Source organism: Poromitra crassiceps (genome assembly GCF_964638095.1).
Source record: "Poromitra crassiceps genome assembly, chromosome: 2".
Classification (NCBI taxonomy): domain Eukaryota; kingdom Metazoa; phylum Chordata; class Actinopteri; order Beryciformes; family Melamphaidae; genus Poromitra; species Poromitra crassiceps.
In genome coordinates, this window is record NC_139624.1 from 81,207,338 (window position 1) to 81,231,557 (window position 24,220).

General features: G+C 43.3%; 2 protein-coding genes across 2 annotated transcripts in view; one reads left to right on the plus strand and one right to left on the minus strand.

The window, feature by feature from the left end:
• The first annotated feature begins 4,454 nt into the window (after positions 1–4,454).
• Positions 4,455–19,764, plus strand: txndc5 (thioredoxin domain containing 5). Its single transcript, XM_083651281.1, has 10 exons — positions 4,455–4,655; positions 7,471–7,623; positions 9,638–9,743; positions 10,475–10,571; positions 11,649–11,764; positions 13,094–13,180; positions 13,461–13,616; positions 16,169–16,251; positions 17,069–17,198; positions 18,216–19,764. The coding sequence occupies exons 1-10, from the start codon at positions 4,471–4,473 to the stop codon at positions 18,336–18,338; spliced, it is 1,236 nt and encodes a 411-aa protein (XP_083507407.1). The 5' UTR covers positions 4,455–4,470; the 3' UTR covers positions 18,339–19,764.
• Positions 19,072–24,220, minus strand: part of bmp6 (bone morphogenetic protein 6) — an 84,279-nt gene continuing 79,130 nt past the window's right edge. The window contains exon 7 of the mRNA XM_083651273.1: positions 19,072–21,633. Coding sequence (XP_083507399.1) covers positions 21,484–21,633 — 150 coding nt within the window. The 3' untranslated portion in view covers positions 19,072–21,483. The remainder of the gene's footprint in view (positions 21,634–24,220) is intronic.

The window sequence follows — 24,220 nt, forward strand, 5'->3', positions numbered from 1 at the left end:
ACAAACTTGTTCAGACAGAAAGGATGTTCTGGTTCTGACAGGCCAAAGGTTGAACATCGTCCCTCAACCTTGGGGTCAACGTAGCATCATCTATCTCTGTGAGAAGAGTCTCTTACAAGTATATTGCTTCTCCATTGAATGGGTTTGTGTGTGTGTGTGTGTGTGTGTGTGTGTGTGTGTGTGTGTGTGTGTGTGTGTGTGTGTGTGTGTGTGTGTGTGTGTGTGTGTGTGTGTGTGCAACAGAGGAATTTTAATGGTCGTCCAGGGAACGGCGGGGCAAAGTCAATCCCCTGTCACAGGTCGTCTCAGAAGTAGCCTAGTGAAACACACACACACACACACACACACACACACACACACACACACACACACACACACACACACACACACACACACACACACACACACACACAGTCCAACCAATTCCAGAGCAGTTCATAAACGCCTCAGCCTGTAACGTACACTGTCAGTGCATGGTAGGATCATTTTCACCCACTTTTAGCATATAGACATTCAAGGAGACCTGTTTGATGAAAGAGCTGCTGCAGTCTGGAATATGAGTATAGGCTATACAGTACCACAGTGTGGCGACACCTCTGTCTGTTTCCATGCTGTAACCTGTTCCTTTCCTCTTCCCACTCTTCCTGTTGTCTGGATGAAAGGAAAAAGGGGGAGTGACCGAAAGAGAAATGCATAAAGGTTGTCGTCTCCAGTCCATATGGTTTCATGTCTGTTCCCGTTCTCACTCCTCCCAACCTGTCAAATACTGACGTACGGTCAGGAACACTTTCCGTCACTTGCCGACGAGGAAGGTCGCCCTCAGTCTCCTGTGGTCAGAAATCAACGGTGCGTTCCATCTTGCTCAGAGGTTCCTAACTTCCTACAAACACAATTGGCCATGTGTGCGGGTGGCAAGCCGGTGGGGGGTATAGAGTGCCAAAGTCGCGCCGCGCCCTCTTCCAGGTTCGACAGCCGCACCAAGGGATTTCACCCACCATTCATTTCTCCATAGACATTTCGTAAAATGCTTATAAAAATACTTTTACTTGGTCAAACCAAGCGATTCATTATATATTTAGAATCAGGAGAGACCATAACATTTCACTCTGACCCGCCCCCCAACAATTATTAAATTGGATTAAAAATGTTCAAGGCAAGGCAATTTTATTTGTATAGCACATGTCATACACAGAGGCAATTCAAAGTGCTTCACATAAGATGGATAAAAAGAAATAAGCAGTCTTACAAGGTAAAATATAAGATCCAAAAGGTCACAGTGCAAAATTATTAGCATGTTTTTACTTTGTGAGTGAATTCATATGCATACTTAGATCTTGCAACATTTTGTTTGTTTGTTTTGGTCTGAGTGAAATGTTATATGGTCTCTCCTGATTCTAAATATAGCTGAATCGCTTTGTTTGACCAAGTAAAACTATTTGTATAAGCATTTTACGAAAGGCCTATGGAAAAATTAATGGTGGATGAAATCCCTTGGTCCGGATGCCGAACCCGGAAGAGGGCATGACTTTGGCTCTCTATGTGTCCTGGTCGCTGTACTAATGCTTCCTCTGGTCGGTTGGGGTGGTGGTGGGGGAAAGGGGGGGGGGTTCTGGGGGGAATAGTGTGATCCTCCCATGCACTACGGACTAGTTAAGTTTCTAACTGGATGCTGGTTAAGTACTGTGTTGAGGGGAGAGGAAAAGACTTGCCAAAGAGCTGTCAACCCTGTGAGCCAGCAGGTACTAGCTGCTTGGGGAATGGACACACACAAACACACTCTGTGGGAATGGATGCATGATTTATATAGAGTGTTGCCATTACGCCAGGTTACAGCCCCCACGAGAGGCACTATTTATCCAATGTCATAAATTGGATTAATTATAATTTCCCATGAAATGTTCTCATTCTCAAGCATCATTTCCAGCAGTGATGAGGAGGCAGAGGTAACTCTGACTCATATCTGACCATCGGTGTAGAAACCAGCAGTCCATCGGTCACTCAAACCAGCAATGATGTGACATCTGAGCCGTGGTCCCATATTACGCAAAACACCAACACATCTTTTTTTTTTTTGCCATGGGGGTCTTAATAGATTTATGTTGTACTGTACAGCACCCTGAGGGGGGCAGGTTTGTTCCAAAAAGGTGTGAAGGAAGCTTACACTGTCTGCCAAAGAGGCAGTTGACCAGAACTTGATGAGGACCATTTATAAGCAACAATTTTGTTTTTTCTTACCCCTACTAGAGGTATAAAGAAGTGTCTCCTAAATTATATTCCATGATGACAGTTCTCTCGCTGAGCTTCCTATGACTTCAGTTGGTTTTCCTTCAACTTTTGATGGGATATTTCACACAAGAAATAGTGTTCAAATTCAAATTTTATCACCTAAAAATGGTTATAGCCTGTACTTCATCTACTGTAAAATGGTCATTGAGTTAATTGGCATGAGATGGAGGTGCCCTGGCACTGCTGTGGTATGACTTAAGATCTGAAACTTAACAACCTTGGTTAGGTGTCCATCCTGAATTTAGGGGAACTTTCTCTAAGTGTGTTTCAAAAAAGCTAAGGAAAAATGGGAATGAATCAGCAAATTTAACCAACATTTAACACATGATCTGTATCTCTTATGATCCACAGAAATCCACCATGTGCCCCATCAACATTGTCCTCACCATATTTCTGAAAGACATGTTTGACACGTCTTGTACTTTATCAGTAGCCTCAACGCGAGACTCATCAGTCATTCTTCCTTCTGAGTCTCGGATGCGTGGCCCCTATATCCACTGCAACGTCGGCTAAATGGCTGCACGCGATATACATGTTATCAATCACAATAAAACTGTACCCACCTCCGAGACAATGTTGTTATCCATGATGTGGGTGCCCTGGCACTCCCAAATAGTGCGTACTTTCCAATACCAAGCACTTTTTCACATGGTGGAGCCAATGCTCAAAATTGTAAACTGCAGTCCCAACCACTAAGCACCGAACATAAAAACTTCGGCACTGGCATGTGCAAAAGGGCTTGGTATTGGAAAGTACGTACTATTTGGGAGTGCCAGGGCACCCACATCATGGATAACAACATTGTCTCGGAGGTGGGTACAGTTTTATTGTGATTGATAACATGTATATCGCGTGCAGCCATTTAGCAGACGCTGCAGTGGATATAGGGTCCGTGCATCCGAGACTCAGAAGGAAGAATGACTGATGAGTGTCGCGTTGAGGCTACTTTATCAGTAGCTTCTTGGCATTTTCCCTTACAGTTTTAACCAGAGTAAAAAAAATCAAGCCTGAACTGGACTTATGTAACTCTGCAGTTATGTATTTGACTTCTGACTTCTTCCATAACCCCTAACCTCTAACCCCTTGAGCCCAAGCAGAATCTTAGATTCCTGCACCTATCTAAGCTTGCCCTCCCTCAAGCATGCAGGCTGGCTGAATCAGTCATACAACCTGGGGGCCGCAGTCCCGCACCCAGAGGTGTGGTGGTAGATACAATACAGACCCACCTTGAATAGTTTACCAGCCTAGTTTCCTTGCATTGATTGATACAGTTCATCAGTTCATTCTTGCAAATGTCCTTTTCTTGTGTAACCATTGTCTGTTGTCTTTGTGTCTTGATTGAGAAACACTTATTTGCTACAAGTGCTATGGAAATAAATGTACTGTATTACTACATGCATGATATAAGGCTTGCAGGTGTAGTGTATATCTTAATGCCTTGACCAAGAAGTAGGTTAAATTTATAGCTTCAAATGTATTGCCATTTGACATGGTTCCAGGCTATCTGCCTACTCCCTAAACAGACAATTGCTTCATGACATTACAACTGATTTTATTTAGACCCTATAGGATACATTTAATTGGGATGCTGCAAACAATGAAACATTAAAATAGATTTGCTAGATGTTAACTACCAGGAAGTGACAGTAGCCTAAATAGGAAATACCACTTACTTGCAGTAAATAGGACATGTCACAATTGATCAATTATCATACAAATTGAATTTCTGAGTGGCTATTATTTGCTTGCATTGTAATCAGCTGAGTTATTACTTCAGACGTCTAACCAGTAACCAACCAGGTTGAAGTAATGAATGGGATGACGAAAATGTTCCGCAAATCGTAGGTAATAATAGATAATTTACCTCCCATTGTTTACTTGTAGGCCTATTGTTGTCAGCAAGTCATCACTGTACTTCAGACAGGCTCTTTACTACTAGTGACACTTTCAGCCCGCTGCCCGGTGCTGTTTGTATGTGCAGCAGCAAAGCGCTTGCCGGCTGGCTGCCCCAGATCTCTACATCATCTGGATTGTATGTCCACCTGTATCTCTATTTGCATGCGTCCCATCCAGAGGCCGCATTCCTTTAACGTTCAAACGCAGCCCTGCTGGAGGGGCGTGACAGCTGCGAGTCTTCAGGTTTTCACCACACACACCAGCCGGTTCACACAGGAGGGATTCGCCATGGCCTCAGCAGTGAATTGCACACCTTTTATGTTGCGTTTTATTTATTGTTCGTTACTTATTATTAGTAGTGTATATTGCGACGATGCAGAGGAGGATGAGCACGCTAAACACACGTACACGGTGGAGATGTTCAACAATGCTGTGCCCACCGCACCGCACTTTGTCATGTTCTTCGCACCATGGTAAACATTTTAAGTTTTTGTAGACGACATTGAATGGAATGATTGCCAATAACTACTGTCTTTCTCTAACAACCCTCTTATGCACTGGAAATGCTAGACATTGTTTTTGAAGCAGAATATGAGCTCACCGGCTAGTTCGCAAGCAAGCTAACGTTAGTTAGCTAGCTAAGTTAGCCCCTTCCCCTTGGTTAGACGTTTGGGATTAGCTTAGCCTGCTAGCTAGCTTGCTAACTAGTTAGCCAGTTTTATAAGAATGGGTTGAAACACTGAAAATATTCACAAGGCCTCGGGGAGCTAGCATGCATTAGATGTTAACTCTTTTTAACGAAGGTTAATGCTTATGAATTTGAAGGATTAATTGTTTGACATACATTTTGGAACTCATGCTTATTTAAAGTGCAGAGAGGATCCACCACTTGCACAGTTTGCTGGGCTCGCTTACGTGGCAAGCACTGATTGACTCTGTCAGTGGTTCCCAAACTGGGGTCTGGGACCCCTAGAGGTCATTGTGGGGGCTCCAGGAATTTGCCAACGGGAATGGGCTTAGTTCAGTTTTACCATTAATTCAATATAAATTAGACGTGAGAGAATGTATATGAAACTCCTCCCACTGTTATCTCCAGTTACAGTAGAGAGACACACACACACACACACACACACACACACACACACACACACACACACACCTACACACCTACACCTGTCAGGGGTGTCTCTGACCCTGGGAGAAAACCTTTATGAAAGTGGTCTGTCTGTGGTGTCCCTGACAGGGGGATGTTGAGACCCCTCTGGACTATGTCACTGTCTGCCTTCTCTATAGTTGCCCAGCACATGCACATCCCATTAATGTTACAGCAACAAAGCACTTACCCTCACCAGGTTTCAGCTCAAATTCCTGTATTTTACATTTTGTCAGTGACACTCTCTTTCCTTAAACATGGAAACGTCTTCCCTGTTCTGTCTTTACTATGGCTAGCTTCAGATTAAATATTAGGTCTTATATTTTACATAGAATCAGAACTTATGTGGCTTTCAGTGCCAATAATACCTACAGGGATGATATAGATATAAGTAAGTTGCATGGTCCCTTTTCCTTTATTTTTAGAAGATTAGGCAAACATTTCAGCACTAGATCATCGTCAGCATCATGGTTTTCTGAAGAAAGTAATATTGCTGCCTCATATAGAAATTTTAGCCTCTACAAGTCTGTAGAGTATGTCCCATCTCTTTCCCCTGAGCCCCATTGCGTGCAAAGCTTCAACCCCTGTAGCATCATCTTAATGGATTGATCTCTAGGGAAACAACAGATGTTTGTGGTCAAGAAGGAGTTTGCAATCAAATGTCAGCCCCACAACCAAGATCACGTCTGAGCAAGATGTGTTCAAGCAGGCGGCCTGCTGACGTCAAGTTTGTAGAAGCCTTTGTTCCCCTCATGTTTGTTGGAGTATGTCTGTACTGTTGCTCCAACCCCCAGAGGAATTACTTTGAAACTCTTATGATAATGCAGGATAGATGTTGGGTGAGGGGAAATCCTCCAGTGTACTCTCCTCTCAGGATTCTCTGTCAGACTGGAAAGTGAGGCCGGTTTGTAAAATCAAAGGTGTAGTAGGGTTGCTAAATATCTTCCAGCCGCCCCCCCCCCCCCCCTGCCCTCTGCCGATCTGGGCAGAGCCGTAGGCACACACACATGCCCTCCTCCAATACATGTGCATTTGCCAGACACTTTTCACCTGACAGCGGGGACTAAATATCTCATTGTCAACCTACAGTTTTAAGCAAACAATCACTCAGGCTCAAACATGATGAATATCATTGAAAATGGGGAACTTAAAATGCATGTTCATCAGTGATTTAACAGCAAGTACAGGATGTGGTGTTGTACTGCTTCTATATTATTATAACAAACCTTAATCTCAAATTTGTGCCATTGCACTTTGTTACCATCATTGACATTTGGGATTGTCACTATTAATCTTCTTAGAAGAAGAATGCGTCTGTCTCAGTGGGAGTGAGCAGAATTGTTTTCGACCACAGCTATGACATTTTACATTGCAATCGGGCTGAATCTTTCAGGAAGTTTGAAGAGCACCCCTGCGGGTGACCTTAACCGAGCCAGATTTTTAAATTACGTAATTGGGGATGATTAATTGCCCTAATACTACTACTTCTTCTGTGGTGTTTTATGGCAGTTGGCATCCTTTATGTTGCATTACCGCCGCCTCCTGGATTTATCCATCCACTGTTTCCCTACTTTCTGTAAAACCTGATCATCCTCTCCTGCCCCAAAAATCAGACCAATTTCCCTAATTACCTGATGTGATGTCACTCAAGCAATGATGACATCATCATTTCTCGAGTGACATCACTGGTGACATCACCAATTCTAGAAAGTGTAAAGAGCACCCCTGTGGGTGAGCTAACGGGGCAAATCTTTTAAATTAGGTAATTAGAGCCAATTAATTGCCCTAATAACCTAAGGATTGCCCTAATTACCTAACCATGTGATGTCACTCGAGCAATGATGACATCATCAATTGTATACATAAGTGATATCAGTGATTTATGATTAATTTGAATGTCCTGGAGGCTTTGGAGACCACAGTGTTCCAGACCAGGGGGCTATCTCTCAGTGGTCCACTAGTGTAGAAAATATTTCATGATCCTGGGCCTACTACAGATCACTGATAAAACATTGGCAATTATCAAAAATAGGGTGACAATGTGTGTAATGGTTTCCTCAATTTATGTAAATTTGACGTTTTAGAGATAAACTTCTATAGCACACTGACATTGTTTGTGCTGCTGTTGTGTCCAGGTGTGGCCACTGCAAGACGCTACAGCCAGCATGGAATCAACTGGCAGACAAATACAATGGCATGGACAGTCCCCCGGTGTACGTGGTGAAGGTAGACTGCGTCCAGGACACCAAGTTCTGCTCCAATGTCCACGGCGTCAAGGGTTACCCCACGTAAGTAGACAGACACTTCAATACTCAGCAGGGCTAATGCCCACCCCGGTTCATTTTCTTCCCTCTAGCATTCATTTTGAACATTCTCTCACTCGTTCAGTCTAGCACTCACTCATATATACGATGTTGGACTTGCTGTGTATGTTGCACAGCTGGCCACTTCCTGTGTCGCGGACTGACTACGTCACGTGTTGTCTCCATGGAGACGAGACGGGACCCCCATGCCGGCGATAAGATGGCAGAGGCGGCAAAACATTTCCAACTAAACTCTAAACTAACTGTGTTAGCTGCAAAGTAAACTATGAAAATTGACCTTGCATGACACGGACGCACCACGGTAATGAGAGCGAGAAGGAGAACGTGTTACTGCAGAAACAATCTACCTTCATATAGTCCGTGGCCTGTTGTTAAAGGTAGCCTATTAAGTAATACATCCTGTTAACACTTAGGTAGTGATTTACATTGTTCTTTTTTTATTATTTATAATTTTTCATTGTTTAGACAGCTCTGGTCCAGTCAAGCAGCACTTTTGTGCACTAATATTGTCAATTTAGAACATTTTGTGTTTAAATAAAATAAAAAATAAAAATTCATCCTATTAATCAAAGAAATAATCGACAGATTAATCGATTAGCAAAATTACCGTTAGTTGCAGCCCCAGTCAGGATCTCCCAGTGCAGCCATTGTATTCGCCATTTGGTTTCATTCAGTTGTGGATGCAAGATGTCGCACAGGAGTTGAATTCATACCTTTCTTAATTTTCTTAGGTCAGCTAGCAGAACATATTCTCAAATACATACTGCAGCATGCGCTAGGACGCGTCATCAGTGATGTTATCTGGGGTCGTAAGGTGTTTCGGGTCTGTCAACATCATACACCCTCGCCCAGTAGACCCAGCCGAGGCCAATTAAGACCCCGACTCGCGTCCCAGAAGCCGCTCACGGATCAGCCTTCCTACTCTGTCTGCAACGTTGCCTGCGGGAGGGCTAAGCGAGAACGCCCAATCCGCTGCAATAGAGCTAGTGCTACGCCGCAGTATTGGCCCTTCGGTGCATGGAGGATCTAGGCTCTGTGGGTTACTCCCGGCCGTGCTCGTCCTTCGTCTCACCAGACCCTCCCGTGGCAAAGGCAATCCAGAGGCAGAGAGGATGCCTCAAGGACGCCTCAAGAGGGCCTGTGCGCTGCACGTCATTCGCCTGCGTCGAGCACCTCGCTCTAGCCTGAAGGACCCCAGGCCGCGCCGATCTTTGCGCAGATTTTCAGGAGGCTAATCCGTAGCGTTTGTGGATTTCTCCCTCACGAGAGAGCCAAGATGGGGTGCTAATCCCATCCCGTACCGATTGCCGTCTCTCCGACCGTCAACTGTCTCTCCAGCTCGTCACCAAACTATACTTGGTTGTCACCTAGTCTTTCCTAAGTGTCACTGGCCAGAGGCAAGCCAGGATTCTATATTCTCAAATACATACTGCAGCATGCGCTAGGACGCGTCATCAGTGAACAGAACAGAACATTGAATGGAAACTGATCTACGCAGTGCACCACATTTTTCCTGTTAACTGATTTTCAGATAGCAGTGGGTTTTTAGGCTAAAAATGACTCAGAACCTATATACACCATAGACAACATACACCACAGTCTCCTTCATCACTGATTGACAGATAAGTGACATAGGCTATTTAGTTGAAACTTCAACCAGTATCTTAATTGCATCCTCTTAAACCTTTGCCACTGACTGCATACCTGCAGAATCAGCATTAATGGATCAGGATGGGGTGAAATAACTTCTTCTTTTTTACGGCTATAAACATTATTAAACAAGTCCCACAGTCTGTAATGATGATTGAATGGACACGTTTCTGTTGAGTATGATTGTGATATAATTGAGTGAGCCAATTTAAAGGATTGTGTTTGCATGTATGGGTCATTGACTTTGAGTACACTTTCATGCGTGGGTTTAGTCTTGAATCTTGACTCTACCGTGCCAGAATTCTCCACAAATATACTGTGTGTGTAGGCTAATGCTGTTTAAGCCAGAGCAGGAGGCAGTGAAGTACCAGGGGCCCAGGGATCTGCAGTCTATGGAAACCTGGATGCTCAAGACGCTCCAGGAGGAGCCTTCGGTAAGTGTTGCATCCGAAAAGTTTGATTAAAATATACCTTTTGACTCAATACTTCTTATCCCCAGTAATGTAATAGACCACAAAAAATAATCTGTGATAAACAAAAAGTGTGTGTCTACTGTGTAGAAATATCCAGCAGTAAGTTATCAAGCGTGCAGACCAATGCGAGCCAAAGCACCCAACTCATAAGTGTTTGTGTGGGTCCATTTCCCCAGAAACAGCTACCAGTCCTCCAGTGTGCACACTTATCTCAACACACTGATTGCTATGGCAGAATCACAATCAGCTTTATTGACCAAGTATTGTACACATACAAGGAATTTAACTCACACACAGAAAAAGGTATGCAAGTTAAAACAAACGAGGCACGGGTACATTCAAACATTGGCAAAGTGTTGCATTAGCTCCTAATAAGTGTGGTGTAAAGTGACTATTTTAAATACATATATTCACGTGAAAAATAGACCAGACGCCGAAACTATCGCTGCAGCACGTGTGCAACGTGGCTTCAGCGTGGGGTGGCGAGGCAACGCGCTGCGGCCGGTGTGATGGCTCTCCACTGTTAACAAGGACGCCGGAATGAAACCGCCTCCGAGCGGCGTTGCTTCAGCATAGGATAGGCGTCTGGTATGTTTGGGCTATAAGCGTTTATTGTGTGTGCATGTGTGTACTGGTATTATTCTTGTATGGTGGTGCTCATAGACATTATATTGTTGTTGTGTGTCCTTCAGGAACCAGAAACTGAGCTGGAGCCTCCCAAAGCCCCTGAACCCAAACAGGGCATGTATGAGCTCACCGCGCCCACCTTTAAGACGCACATTGCCAAAGGTAAAGAAATAGTCGAAAACACTGCTTATAATGCTTTGAGAAGCGTGCTATTGAGCCTCCTAACTTAGGCAGATACATGGGTAACTCCTGCTGTGTATTTGCGCAGGTGCATCTTGCCTTGACACATATTTCTTTTCTATTTTGTCTTCATTTTAAATGTTCAGTTTTCAACCACGCTGAGTTCTGCATACCTCATTAGAGAATGGAAACAGCTCATTGCCTTGTTTTACATGAGTGACATTAGACAACATTTCATTTCAACACTAGTACCTAAGCCACAATACACAGCATCAGTCAACACTAGTACCTAAGCCACAATACACAGCATCAGTCAACACAACCCCACTAGTACCTAAGCCCCAATACACAGCATCAGTCAACACAACCCCACTAGTACCTAAGCCCCAATACACAGCATCAGTCAACACAACCCCACTAGTACCTAAGCCCCAATACACAGCATCAGTCAACACAACCCCACTAGTACCTAAGCCACAATACACAGCATCAGTCAACGCAACCCCACTCTGTAACATTTGTCTCCTGTCACCTCACGTTTCTGGATTTTCAGACAAGGACTGCAAAAATAAACTTTGGTCACGATAATTGTCTCGTTGAAATGACGGCCCTTAAGCCCCGCCGAAGTTGAATGTTTTGGTTTAGAGGAAAACTAAATGGTTTCTTGTTTGGAGATGAAAAAAGGCAGGATATGACATAGGCATTTTTAAAAGCCGTGTTTATAGGTCCCACCTTCAAACCCTGGCAACAGTGATGCAATAAATGTTGCGTAATTGGTCGCATATAACCTCCGTATAAGAGGTGTATATTTTCGTTCAAGGCCAGCTATGTTGTGTTTGCAGTGGAAGCAACTTTTTATGTCGCTCCATCAAATCAAAAACCTGAATCCATAAACTTCTTCAGCCTCACTTTAGTGTAACATTGTGCATTTAACTTTCTCTCCATAATGTATGTATAATTATGTTTGTTTGTTTTTTGCGTCATGTGCATTTAAGTCTCTTGCTAACTATTTCTGCCGTGTCTGCTGTCTTTATTTCTAACATCCTCCTCTTACCTCAGGTGCCCATTTCGTCAAGTTCTTTGCCCCTTGGTGTGGCCACTGCAAAGCCATGGCCCCCACCTGGGAGCAGCTGGCCACCACCTTTGAGCACTCTGATGACATCAAGATAGGAAAGGTGGGTTTTTTCAGACCAGTAGAGATTTCTCTACCGGCTCACTTGAAAAGTCCTTGAATTTTATGTTGAAGGTGTGGGAACCCTGTGTCAAAGTGCCAGTAGCAGCCATAATCCATGTGAGAGGTTTGTGACTTGTGACCAAAAAGTCTTGTCTTTTGGTCGATAAAGGTATTTATATTTCCAGTCGTACAGATCAAAAAATATATTTCCTCAGATGTTGACATGAGTAAGGTCGAGAAGACAAGAGTACCGGTAGTTGTTTTTGAATATGAGAAAAGCCATTTGATTTGTATCACTATGAAATCGGGAGATTAATGTGAGAAATTATCGGGAGCGCACAGCGGGAGAAAGGGTTAAAAATAGCGATCTCCATGAAAATCGGGAGTTGTGAAATTCACTCAAGGCTCAAGGGCAGCACCGAGTGAGGACAGGGGCCATCCCTGGCCTACATGAGGGGTTTTCACTCGTTAGAAAGTTATAATTGAAAATTATTTTGAAAATATTTGTTCCACTCCCTGTCCCTTCTCCAAAGGCTCACCACTCTATTTGCAGCAATTGCAGACGCGCCCATTATCTCTCGTCTCCTCTTTGATATAAAGAGTGAAGGGGTTCGTTCGCTCTGTGTGTGGTCTTCTCATCTGCACATATTATATTGTAAAAGACACCAAATAGCATAGCTGAAATCAATAGAACCACAAAAGTCTTTGTGTTCACAATGCCTTTCTTTAAGTGGTCTCAACAAAAGGATTTTGTTTTCCTTGGCCTTTTGTGCTTTTCCCTTTTTTCTTCACCCATGCTCAATATGTGTTGACTTTCAGAAAATCTGAATCCTATTTCCAAAGAGCCAAACAGTTTGATACCAAACAGTTATTTATTTATTTAGTTAATTCTTTTCACAGAGGTGAAGCTGTGCTCCATCTGCTCTCTTCATTTCAACGTAACGTCCTTCCTGCTTGGTCATGTTGATATCTTGTATGACAGAACAGGATACTGATAATCTGACAAGATACCAGTTGTTTGCATATTGGGTTATATAAAAGACTGCACACCTCCTAAGCAAATGTACATGGTCAGTGTTTGCATTGGTGTTTGAATGTAGTCTAATGATCACACACGCTGTTTGAAATAACAGTTCGCCCGGAAGAGCTTTACAGAACAGTACGGCATGATGAAGCCAATTGCAAAGGACCTTCTCAATTCGCTATTTTGGTAACTTAATAGGAAGTGCAACTCAGAACTTGATACGAACCAGTTTCAGTTAATAACCCTCGATGTCCAGTTTTTCCTGATTGCTTTGAAGTAACCAATATCTTGTTTCTGATTGGCTAGGTGGACTGCACCCAGCACTATGAGGTGTGTTCTGAGAACGCCGTGCGGGGATATCCCACGCTGCTCTTCTTCTACAATGGAAAGAAGGTATGGAAGAGGTGCCAGGGCCATATCTTACACACAAGTGCCAGGGCAAATCTTTGCTTTTTCCCTTATTTTAATGACCACTGGGTCTCTGAAACACGTCCTTTGATGTTCTGACCCAGTGGTAATTCAAATAAAAAAGGGAGATTTTGAGTGCTAGAAACTAGCAAAGATTTGCAATTGGAGATGCCCAAAATAAAAATACTGTCATATCATCACATTTTGTTTATTTTTGTATCTTGTTTGTTTGTTTATATTTGTTTATTTTATTTTATTCTTGCAGATAGACCAGTACAGAGGGAAAAGAGACCTGGACTCATTCAAAGACTTTGTGGACAACCAGGTGAAGGCTGCTGCCAGTGCTGAGGAGCCTCCTGTGGAGGACCCAGCTGCAAATGAGATCCCCACTGATGAGCCAGCCAAAGAGGAGGAGGTCGAGGTAGGTGTGTGTGTTGTGCAAGAGAGAACTATATCACACAGCCTGTATTTATTTCTAAAGCGTATTCCTTGTTTCCTCCATTTCCCTCCATTATTTCCTGCTTTGGAAGTGTTGTCGTGATCACAGTTGTGATGCATGTATCTGGCTCTTTCTGCATAGTGCCCAGTGTGTGTGTGCTCTTTCATTCATTGAGTCTTCTTCTTTATTTCAAGCATCCATTGCCAAATACTGTAAGCACATGCCTTTTCAAGGAATCTTCAGTGAAGTGTTTTGAAGAAAAAAGAAACACGGGCTCTTTTGCGGTTAAGTGCTGGATGGTGTCTGTCTGTGTGTGAGCCTGCATTTGTATGGCATGTTGAAGCTGAGAGTGTACAGCTCCAGATAGCTACAGTGTCTGTTGAGCAGAGTGTACAGCTCCAGATAGCTACACTGTCTGTTGAGCAGATGTTTGTACAGTCAGAAATGGACAAAACATATTTGAAAATGGATTCATATAATTCTTCCCAGACTCGAGATTTACATTACACTTGTAAAATATAATGGATTGAGTGATTTTTGTAATTTGTCTTTTATTAGTAGTTTAACTACTATCCTGTCCAGGTAGAAGAGATATATATATATATATATATATATATATATATATATATATATATATATATATATATATATATATATATATATATATATATATATATATATATATATATATATACATATATACATACACATACATACATACATTCATTCATCATCACCACTTTATTATTAATAGACACAAGGTCCAGTATAAAAACAGACAATACATAAAATCATAACATACACATACCCCAATACATTACATTAAAAAGTTGTACCAATGTGCCCATATGCTAGACTTGTACTTAATAGCACTGAGACCAGGTTGGGACAGCAGCATAATAATCAACTTCTGAGACACATTAAGACGACAGATAAACTTGTAGGTCAGATTTCTCAGCAGGGCATGAAAGGTGTAGACTCCTGCACCACAAAACATTTCACTAGCACTGCAACACCTTGGCTTTCTGAGCAGAATCCTCATGCAGTCATTGTAAGCAACCTGAAGCTTTTGAATGCTAGCCTGCTTAAACTTGACCCACAGGGGGGCAGTATAAAGGGGAGTACAATAGGCTCTAAACAGGCTAATCTTGACCTCATCAGAGCAAAAATAAAACTTTTTCCTCAGCATAGCTTGTGCATAGAAGACACACCGCTGCCTATATATATATACCGATATATATATATATATGTATATATATATATATATAATGGTGTCACGGAGCTGTACATGAGCAGCTTTGAAAGTGGAGACATCACTGAACAACCACTGATGGTCCATCAGACTCAACTCAACACACAGCAGATTGTCCCAACCACACAGTTTCTAAAAATAGAGGCACATCAATGTATTCATTTACTACACTTCTATGAACTAGGAATCTGATCTGCCAAGTTGGTGCCAAAATGTCATTCCACATTGTTGTTTCAGTTTTGCACAAAAGAACCATGTGGCAGCCATCTTTTACCTGGGTGTAGTTATGGATTTGTGTGCTTAGCACCCACTCCACTGTGCAATACTGAACTAGCAATTATGGTTAGGCAAGCTATTTCCTGCTGCTGGATGCCAGAATTTCAGATGGGCAGTTCACTCAGCATGGACGATGACATCATCTAAACTCCCCATATAACAGAAGAGGTGTCGCAGTGGGAAGAAAGCCCATTAGCCATATAATTGAAGGGAAATGGCCGTTTCTGGGGGGGAAATGTCTCTCAGGTTACTGCCTTTGTTTCCCTGATGATATCCCTGCACATCATATTTGATAGTTATTTTTACACTTATTTGCATACACGCTTGGCAACCCATCACACATTTTTGGGCTGAACCTCCCCAAGACACTGAACCTTGGTTTTGATAACAGCTGCCCCTGCACTCCTGCCGCCTCTTATCTGTCTTATCTGGTCAAATCCATGTCTCGGGGGGGGGGGGGGGGGGGGGACATGAAAACCGAGACCATACACATTGGAACACCCGTGGGCCAGATTCGAACCAGTGACATGGACTGGACCACCATCATCGGTGATGTCACTCAACTGTGATGTCACTCGAGTGGCTGTGATGTCATCGGTGATGTCACTTTAGCAACTGTCTGTGAGGTCATCGATGACTTCAGATTCTTAGGTCGCTGGTTCGAACCCATAGAGGAGGAGTATGGCTGCAAGGTTACTGCTCTGCTCAGCATTTAGAGCCGCTACAGCATGCCGTGCGGCCCCGGCCCCAGCTCTGGCCCACAGCATGGCGGACATCAGATCCTTACGTCGCTGGTTCGAATCCAGCCCGCAGATGTCCCAATGTGTATGGTCTCATCAGTTGGTATGAGAGGGCCTTATCTACAAAGATGTTGCTATTTTCTTTTAAAGTTCTATTGTCGTGGTGTCAATTTTTGCACCATTAATTTTGACAGCATTTCAAGCCTGAGGGCTGTTCGTCAGGTCAGCAATGTGATATTAAACTGGTATTCCTCTTGTCCCTGCAGTCCAGTGTGCTCGTCCTGACAGAGAGCAACTTCGATGAGAAGGTAGCCAAGGGGCTGACCTTTATCAAATTCTTCGCTCCATGGTGAGATCCCAATTTGTTTTTTCAACCCATTATGGCAATTTAAGAAAACCAAAAGACAATTGAGGCTTGTAGCCTGTATTTGGAATAAAGACATGTTTTGCACAATGTCTCACTCATCTCAAGGCTTGAAAATCCTTGATCTTGTATCCCCTCAATTAACATCTGCCTTCCCAAGACTGAAGTGGATTTAATAATAGCTGAAATCAATAAGGGTTGACCGCTTTCACATGGTTACTCTGTTTCATGGAAAGATTCAGTGTTGGGATTAATTCTGTGTGCGCTTGGTGTAATGTTGCATCTTCATAGCTTGTATCTATGTGACTGTGTTTATCTTGGGCCATACTTTGTCACCTCAAGGCAAACATTTGAGTAATGCCCTTTATCAAACCATGAAGTGATATCTGTATAGTCAATATAGCCTTGTCTCTTGTATCCTTATCTTGAATAAACAATTTGATATTTACATCAGCTCAAACATACTGTACATGCACATTAAATAACCAGTGTTATAGTGAGTGAGTGTTGTAATCTGGCTTTATCTAAGACTGTTGATCAATTAGTTATACCATTTGAGGAAGCAAAATTAGTTACATCACTCAAAGAGGTAATATAAGTCATATTTGTTAATACCTATTGCTTGTGTTGTTTTTGGAAGAGCCTGTGATATAACAACCAACATAGAGGTAGAACATAATGGCTGAAAGAGTTGCACACACAAATTTTCAAGATTACAAATTTATTTGAGTTAAAACCTGACATTTCATTCCTTCCAACCACTTGTCTGACAATACAAGTTGTTTATTTCCTGTATTAACAGGTGTGGCCACTGTAAGAATCTAGCTCCAACATGGGAGGACCTTTCCAAGAAGGAGTTTCCCGGCCTCACCGACGTCAAGATAGCCACAGTGGACTGTACTGTGGAGCGCACGCTCTGCAACAGGTTCTCTGTAAGTATCTGGACTTGATCCACCATTAACACAACGACAAACCATCTCTGTCTCCCTTTCCCTCTCTCTCCTCCTTCTGTCAGTTTCTCCATTTCCTCCAGATTAAGTGTGTCGTACGCACAGGAACGAATAAACCGAGATGGTGGTTTCATCACATAGCAATGAAACAATACCACTGCCTCATATTTTATTTGGATTTTACACTAATTATTGTAAAGATGTTAGAGGACTCTTGCATAGAAGAATGACACGCACACACACCATTTCGATTTTATCCAGAGGATTTTAAACATTTAAAGCATGTGTGCGTTGTTGTCCATCGCTGCCCCCCGTTTAAATGCAGTTCTTGGAAGGAACGTGTTCAAATGACAAATTAGTCTTTGGCGACACACACTTCAATCACATTAAATTATCCTCAAGTTTTAAAACTATTATGTAACTATTTAACTATAGTTAAAAGTGCTACAATATATAATAGTTAACTATTATTAGATATCAGCTGTTTTCAGCTGTTGCTCTCCTCTCTAGCATGGTGAGTCATTGACTAGTTTTATGATTAACAGTCATGATCATTTCATGCACAGTCTTGGTCTTGACTTGGTAAACTCAAGCTATATTATACGGGCAACATTCACACACTTTGTTTCACTATCCTCTCATATAGTTCTTGAATTTCCCCTCACTATCTCATGTCATCTACTATTTTCTGACATCTGATGGTAAATCATGAAGCCACTTGTTAGTAGCGGTTTACAATAGCAACTGTACAGCTGCTAAATTAGATTCCTGCTGCATCAGAGTTCAACATCCACTCTTGGGAGTGGAGGTTCTAGTGCTATAAAAGCCATTTTCATACCAAAGATGTATCATACAAAACCGTGAATGGCAGTAACATGTAACATAAAAATCTATTTCATACATGTACATTGACTGTTAAAACTTTAAGCGCTTAAGAAAAATGGCTTAAAAAAAAAAAAACATGGAATAAGACGCTACTGTTTCCCCCTCCTTCCTTAGGTGCGAGGTTACCCCACCTTGATCATGTTCAGGGCGGGCACACAGGGAGACGAGCACAACGGAGGGCGGGACCTGGAGAGTCTGCACTCCTTCGTGATGAAGCAGGCAAGAGACGAGCTGTAGGACGGTCCAATCAGCACTCACCTTCCACCACCCTGCCCCGCCCACACTGCATATCTGGCCAGTAGGACTCTGCTGTGGCCGACTCACTTCTCTCTCCCTCTCCTTCCCACCCACTTGGTTTCTCTTCAGAAAAGGAGTCAGTTGATGGGCAACGACTCCATTCTTTTCTTTCCCCAGTGTTCATGTCTTGAGAGCAAGGACAGTATGATCGAGTAGTGTGTTTGGGATGTGAATGTATTTCATTGCTGTTGCTCAACCAAAACTATTCTGCAATAGAGAATGGGATAATCAGTTGGCTCCGCAAATGAATGTCTGACAACCACTTTGCACGCACCACTAAATCGGTCAGAACCCTAATTCCTGGTGCAAATTGAAATATACACGTGATTTATACATTGGTGATTATTACAAGGGTAGCACTGAAGTTTTGGATTTCTGTAGCCATTTGAAAACTTTTCAAATGGAACATTTTATATGTGGGATCTATTGTTAAATCATAAGCCATTCATGTAACGGTACTGCAAAAGGTTGAAAGCGTTTGCTGCGTCATCCCATCGTGAAGTCGAGTGTTAAGTTGAAGGTACTTTTTAATCCTTGCCAGTGACGGCCTAACTAACTTAACTCTCAGGGAAACGGCCATGCAGACTAGAATGAGTAGCGATGGAGGAGTCACTGTTTCCATGGGTGTCTGACATGGTGCAGAGATATGAAGGTTTTTTCTGAATGATCAGGATTTTTAGCTTTTTTATGTAGACAACAATTAGACACATTTCTCATGGAGAGCTTCCCCCCCGATTCAGAATTTGTGAGAATCGCATTCATTTCTGGCTCCTGTGATGTCATTGAACCATCCTTCACTACTCCTAGCATTATGGAGTCTCAGGCCTGCACCATGTTGCCCCATATCTCTGTTACTGACCGTATTGAGAGCCGCCACTGCTTTATTTGTTGAACTTAGAAATCCCCTCCAAATGCATCTTTACACATCTGGATGAGCTGCAACATGAGCTGCAACCTCGCTCCAAAGCTTTCCTCAAAACAGCACTTAGGCTTGGCGTGTGATCGCCCGTGATCTCCTCAAAGGGATTCTAAAATGTGTGAATGTAAAGTAATTTGTGCTTTCCCTATTACTCCTGCCGGACCTGCTGTTTAACTGAAATGAGCTCTGACAAAGTATGTGCTGTATGAAGTAGAAGACAATAGGATTCAACGCTCAACCAAGGAACACAGACACATTGACAAAGCAGTTTTTTCTCAGTAAAAGTTTTTATGGATAGCACATGGTCTAGGCAACTCCAGTGACAGAAAGCAGTATTTTTTCTTCTTGTGAGTCATGGGTTGTACACTACCCATGAATTTTGTACAAAAAAAGAGAATAATGGCAAGTTGTAACATGAGATTTCGTAATAAAATTTCTTTTTCCAAAAATAAGTTTGTATTTTCATTTTGTTCTTGTATCTGTCTCTGTTAATATGGTATGTGATTTTTCTTCTTTAATAAAAGGTGCAATAAATAAGCTGAGAATGTACAAGTATTTACACAAAACAGTCTAAACATGATCACAAATGTAAACAGCAGCTTACCAGAGGTATATTTTGTAATTTCTGATTGGTTAGGCACATAAGGTGTTTCAATTCATATTGGTATTAGTTGTTCATTAAAATATGCTCTCTATGAAAAGTCCATGTCATTCAAAGACACTGTACTCTAAGACAATTAAGCTCACAGTAACACGTTCAATTGGAGATAAATTGCCACTTGACACAAATCTCGGCATAATTTCACCCTTGACGTTGAAAAAGCAAAGGGCTAATTTCAGAAAGCTGGCACAGAGCAGCTGCCGGCTGTTTTTGACTCGCTAAATGTTTTTCCACAATCTCTTGATGGGCTGTCGAGGGGTGGAAGCGTTTGTTAACTTTGAGTGCAGCGACATGGAAATGGCCGTTTGCGGCGTGTGGGAGGGATAAGGCTGTATTCTTCACTTCTTTGGAGGAAAACATCAGTTTGGCCACAACATGCATCATGTTGAACTGGCGCACGGTGGATCGGGGCTCAGTGTGAGCCCGGCAAATATTGACACGGAGGGGATATTTGGAGCAGTTCACAACTAAAATAGCCTGCGGTCACTTTGGTTCAGTCCATATTATATTTTAGGAAGGCAAATATGGCTTGAGGAGAAAATACATGAGGAAGGGGAAAGGAAATGCGGATCTCGCCTGACTCCAATGTATCATTCATTTAGTATTGGATTGTTGGGGCTAACACAACGTATACCATGCAACTTACACTGGAAGGAATTCAGCCTCAGATTATTTTCACCATCTGACGATGCATTTCTACACGTTTTCTGTCATTAGACCAGATGATGTCATCCCCTGCTGTTGGTTTCCCTGCGTTTGTGATGACACACAGGTTGACACACAGTCGATTCGCGATGCGCGAGAAGAGAAGTAGTTCCTCAGTAAGTAGGCAAGGGGTTCTGAGAACTGATCCAACATTTTGTTTTTGAAGAGGAGAGGCGAAGGAAAGCAGCACTCGGGCCGGTCCCACAACAGTTCAGTTAACCCCCTCTCGCCCCCTTCAGTGAGGGAGAAGGGGTGCATTAGCCTCTTCAGCACACACACACACACACACACACACACACACACACACACACACACACACACACACACACACACACACGCTTACATAAACACATAATATACAAACAAACACTTCGTCCCCACACACACCCCATCATTCACTCACTCACTCAGAGACCCAGGAAGTGAAGACTCCACTCCATAGCCAATAGGGAAGGTGACAGGCAACTTGATAGCTCAACATTGGAGCAGGGCAAAGTTGCCTCCAAACAACAACGTCAGACATCAGTTCTGCAATGTCCCTCTAAGACTGGAGTCTTTGTTTTTGACTTTGAGAGACAAATATTAATCGATGGATTGATTGAACTGTCCAAGATCACTGGAATAGCGTGTGTAGATTCTCTTTCAGGGTGGAAATTCCTCGCAGGCTGAGGATTTGGGCAGGAAAACTGGTGTCTAGTTAGGGTCAACCTCACCCAGGAGTCCAAACGCTGGTGGATTAGCGGCCCGTTACCAGTCCAACTGCCAGCCAAACACCGTCGGCCCGGGAGCCGCCCACAACGTCAGTGGCAGCCGCAGGCCCGTACCACCATGTTCTTGTACTTCTTCAGGATGACGTTGGAGTTGTCGTCGAAGTAGAGCACAGATATGGCATGCAGCTTGGTTGGGGCGCAGCACGGCTTCGGGACGTTCTCTGGGTTCATCAGATGCACCTGAAGAGCGAACAAAAAAATTTAGTTGAATTGATTGATTCTGCAGCCAGGGCAGCTAGGTCTTTGTAGCAGCAAAGCAGAGAGCTGCAAGTTGGAGAACAAAGAGTTAGAAAAGGTAATGAGGTAAGGATGTAAAGAAAACAGGGTTCAGGCTTGGTCAGGCGTCCATACAGGCACAATTGGCCGTGTCTGCAGGTGGGAAGGGTATGTGTCCGGCCGCCAGGGTATGTGTAACGCGTGATCCTCCCACGCGCTACATCCTGCCGGTGAAACTCCTCGCTGTCAGCTGCGGAGTGTGGAGCATTTTTGCCAGGTAGGGCGCGGCAGCATCTCTCCCCAGACTAGGTTTGATGATCATAAACCGGATAATCCTCTGAAGTTGTCCACTATTTTCACATTCTAAAGCAGGGTTGTCAAAAGTATTGATATTGATAATTATACAACAGTTAGTTCCGACGGAGCAATTTGATTGGACAAGAGGGATCCTACCAGTGCTGATATTTCACGATAACAGCACTGGCGCTTCACTAACTGGGTTTCCATCCAAATGTATCGCATAATTCAAGCAAATTTTGTGAAAATCCGCAAAATAAAATGCGAATTTATGCATGTTTCCATTCAGTTTTGTTTAGCGAGTTTTGGGAGTCGGCAGGTTGAGCAGTCGGTGGCGCTTCTCGTCAGGAGGAGGCGTAACACGTGCCTGTGTGCCTGACTCTCTATCAGCGGAGACCTGCTTTGATTGAGTCATCACCCGGTGATGGTGATGATCACCGTCCTCATCGTCGTAAAGTCGCCTTCAAAGCATGATGTTAGATTATAACGAACTAGTTGTGTGGCTTAGCCTTCCCAAATGTTGAGGGTCGTTTTTTAGAATTTAATACATAGAATTGCGAACGTTACATTCAATTTCATTCAGACTGCCTGGCGCTAATCGCCACCATTTCCCCCTGGAGTAGCATGAAGCGGAAGTGAAGTCACATCTGGTACGTCATCGTTAATTCGCAAAATCTGTTTCCATTGCAAAAGTTCGCATCTTCCTACTGTCGATACGCTGATAAATCCACCCCCTCCAAGCGTAAAAACATTTATGCGATATTTCGACCTTTATTCGAATTTCTGGTGTTTCCATTCAAGTTTATATTCGCATTTTGGGTAAATGCGAATATCCAGAGGTGGATGGAAACCCAGTTACTGTGTGTAGGGTAGGCTATATCACTCCGCTTCACAGCTGCTCTAATCAACAAAACGCTTCACAGCTGCTCTAATCAACAAAACAAACCCCAGCCACATTACATTGAACGCCATTCACAAAGCATAACATAGCTACCGACAGCGCAAAGATGGATTTATTTCCTCACATAACTAACATGCCATCACCAGACTTCACTGGCTGGATTTCACTGGCTGTACAATAAATGGAAACTTGCAAATCAATGTGTATGATAAAAAGTAGGCAGCCTGCAGTTAATTAGGCTACATTTTTGGCAACTGGTATCGGAAAGCTGAGGGGACTATTTTTGTTGGCGGAGGAATAAATAGAGAAATCATATATTTTCTCAGCTTTTTGTCAGCTTTTTAATCAGCTTTGTTTAATTCCACGGGCAACGTTGCAGACAGAGTAGGAAGGCTGATCCGTGAGCGGCTTCTGGGACGCGAGTCGGGGTCTTAATTGGCCTCGGCTGGGTCTACTGGGTGAGGGTGTATGATGTTGAGAGACCCGAAACACCTTACGACCCCAGATAACATCACTGATGACGCGTCCTAGCGCATGCTGTAGCATGTATTTTAAAACATAGAATCCTGGCTTGCCCTGGCCAGTGACACTTAGGAAAGACTAGGTGACAACCAAGTATAGTTTGGTGACAAGCTGGAGAGACAGTTGACGGTCGGAGAGATGGCATTCGGTACGGGATGGGTTTAGCACCCCATCCTGGCTCTCTCGTGAGGGAGAAATCCACAAACGCTACGGATTAGCCTCCTGAAAATCTGTGCAAAGATCGGCACGGCCTGGGGTCCTTCAGGCTAGAGCGAGGTGCCCGGCGCAGGCGAATGACGTGCAGTGCACAGGCCCTCTTGAGGCGTCCTTGAGGCATCCTCTCTGCCTCTGGATTGCCTTTGCCCCGTGAGGGTCTGGTGAGACAAAGGAGGAGCACGGCCGGGAGTTACCCACAGAGCCTAGATCCTCCATGCACCGAAGTGCCAATACTGCGGTGTAGCACTAGCTCTATTGCAGCGGATTGGGCGTTCTCGTTAGCCCTTCCGCGGGCAACGTTGCAGACAGAGTAGGAAGGCTGATCCGTGAGCGGCTTCTGGGACGCGAGTCGGGGTCTTAATTGGCCTCGGCTGGGTCTACTGGGCGAGGGTGTATGATGTTGAGAGACCCGAAACACCTTACGACCCCAGATAACATCACTGATGACGTGTCCTAGCACATGCTGTAGTATGTATTTTAAAACAAATAGAACTGTTGTATAAAAGGTTGTGCTGTTGTTGTTGTCTAATATCGTCACGGCTGTGATTATCTTCGGCCAACAACAGCACTCCCTCTCATGTGATATTGCTTAAGTATCAATACTAAAAATTTGAA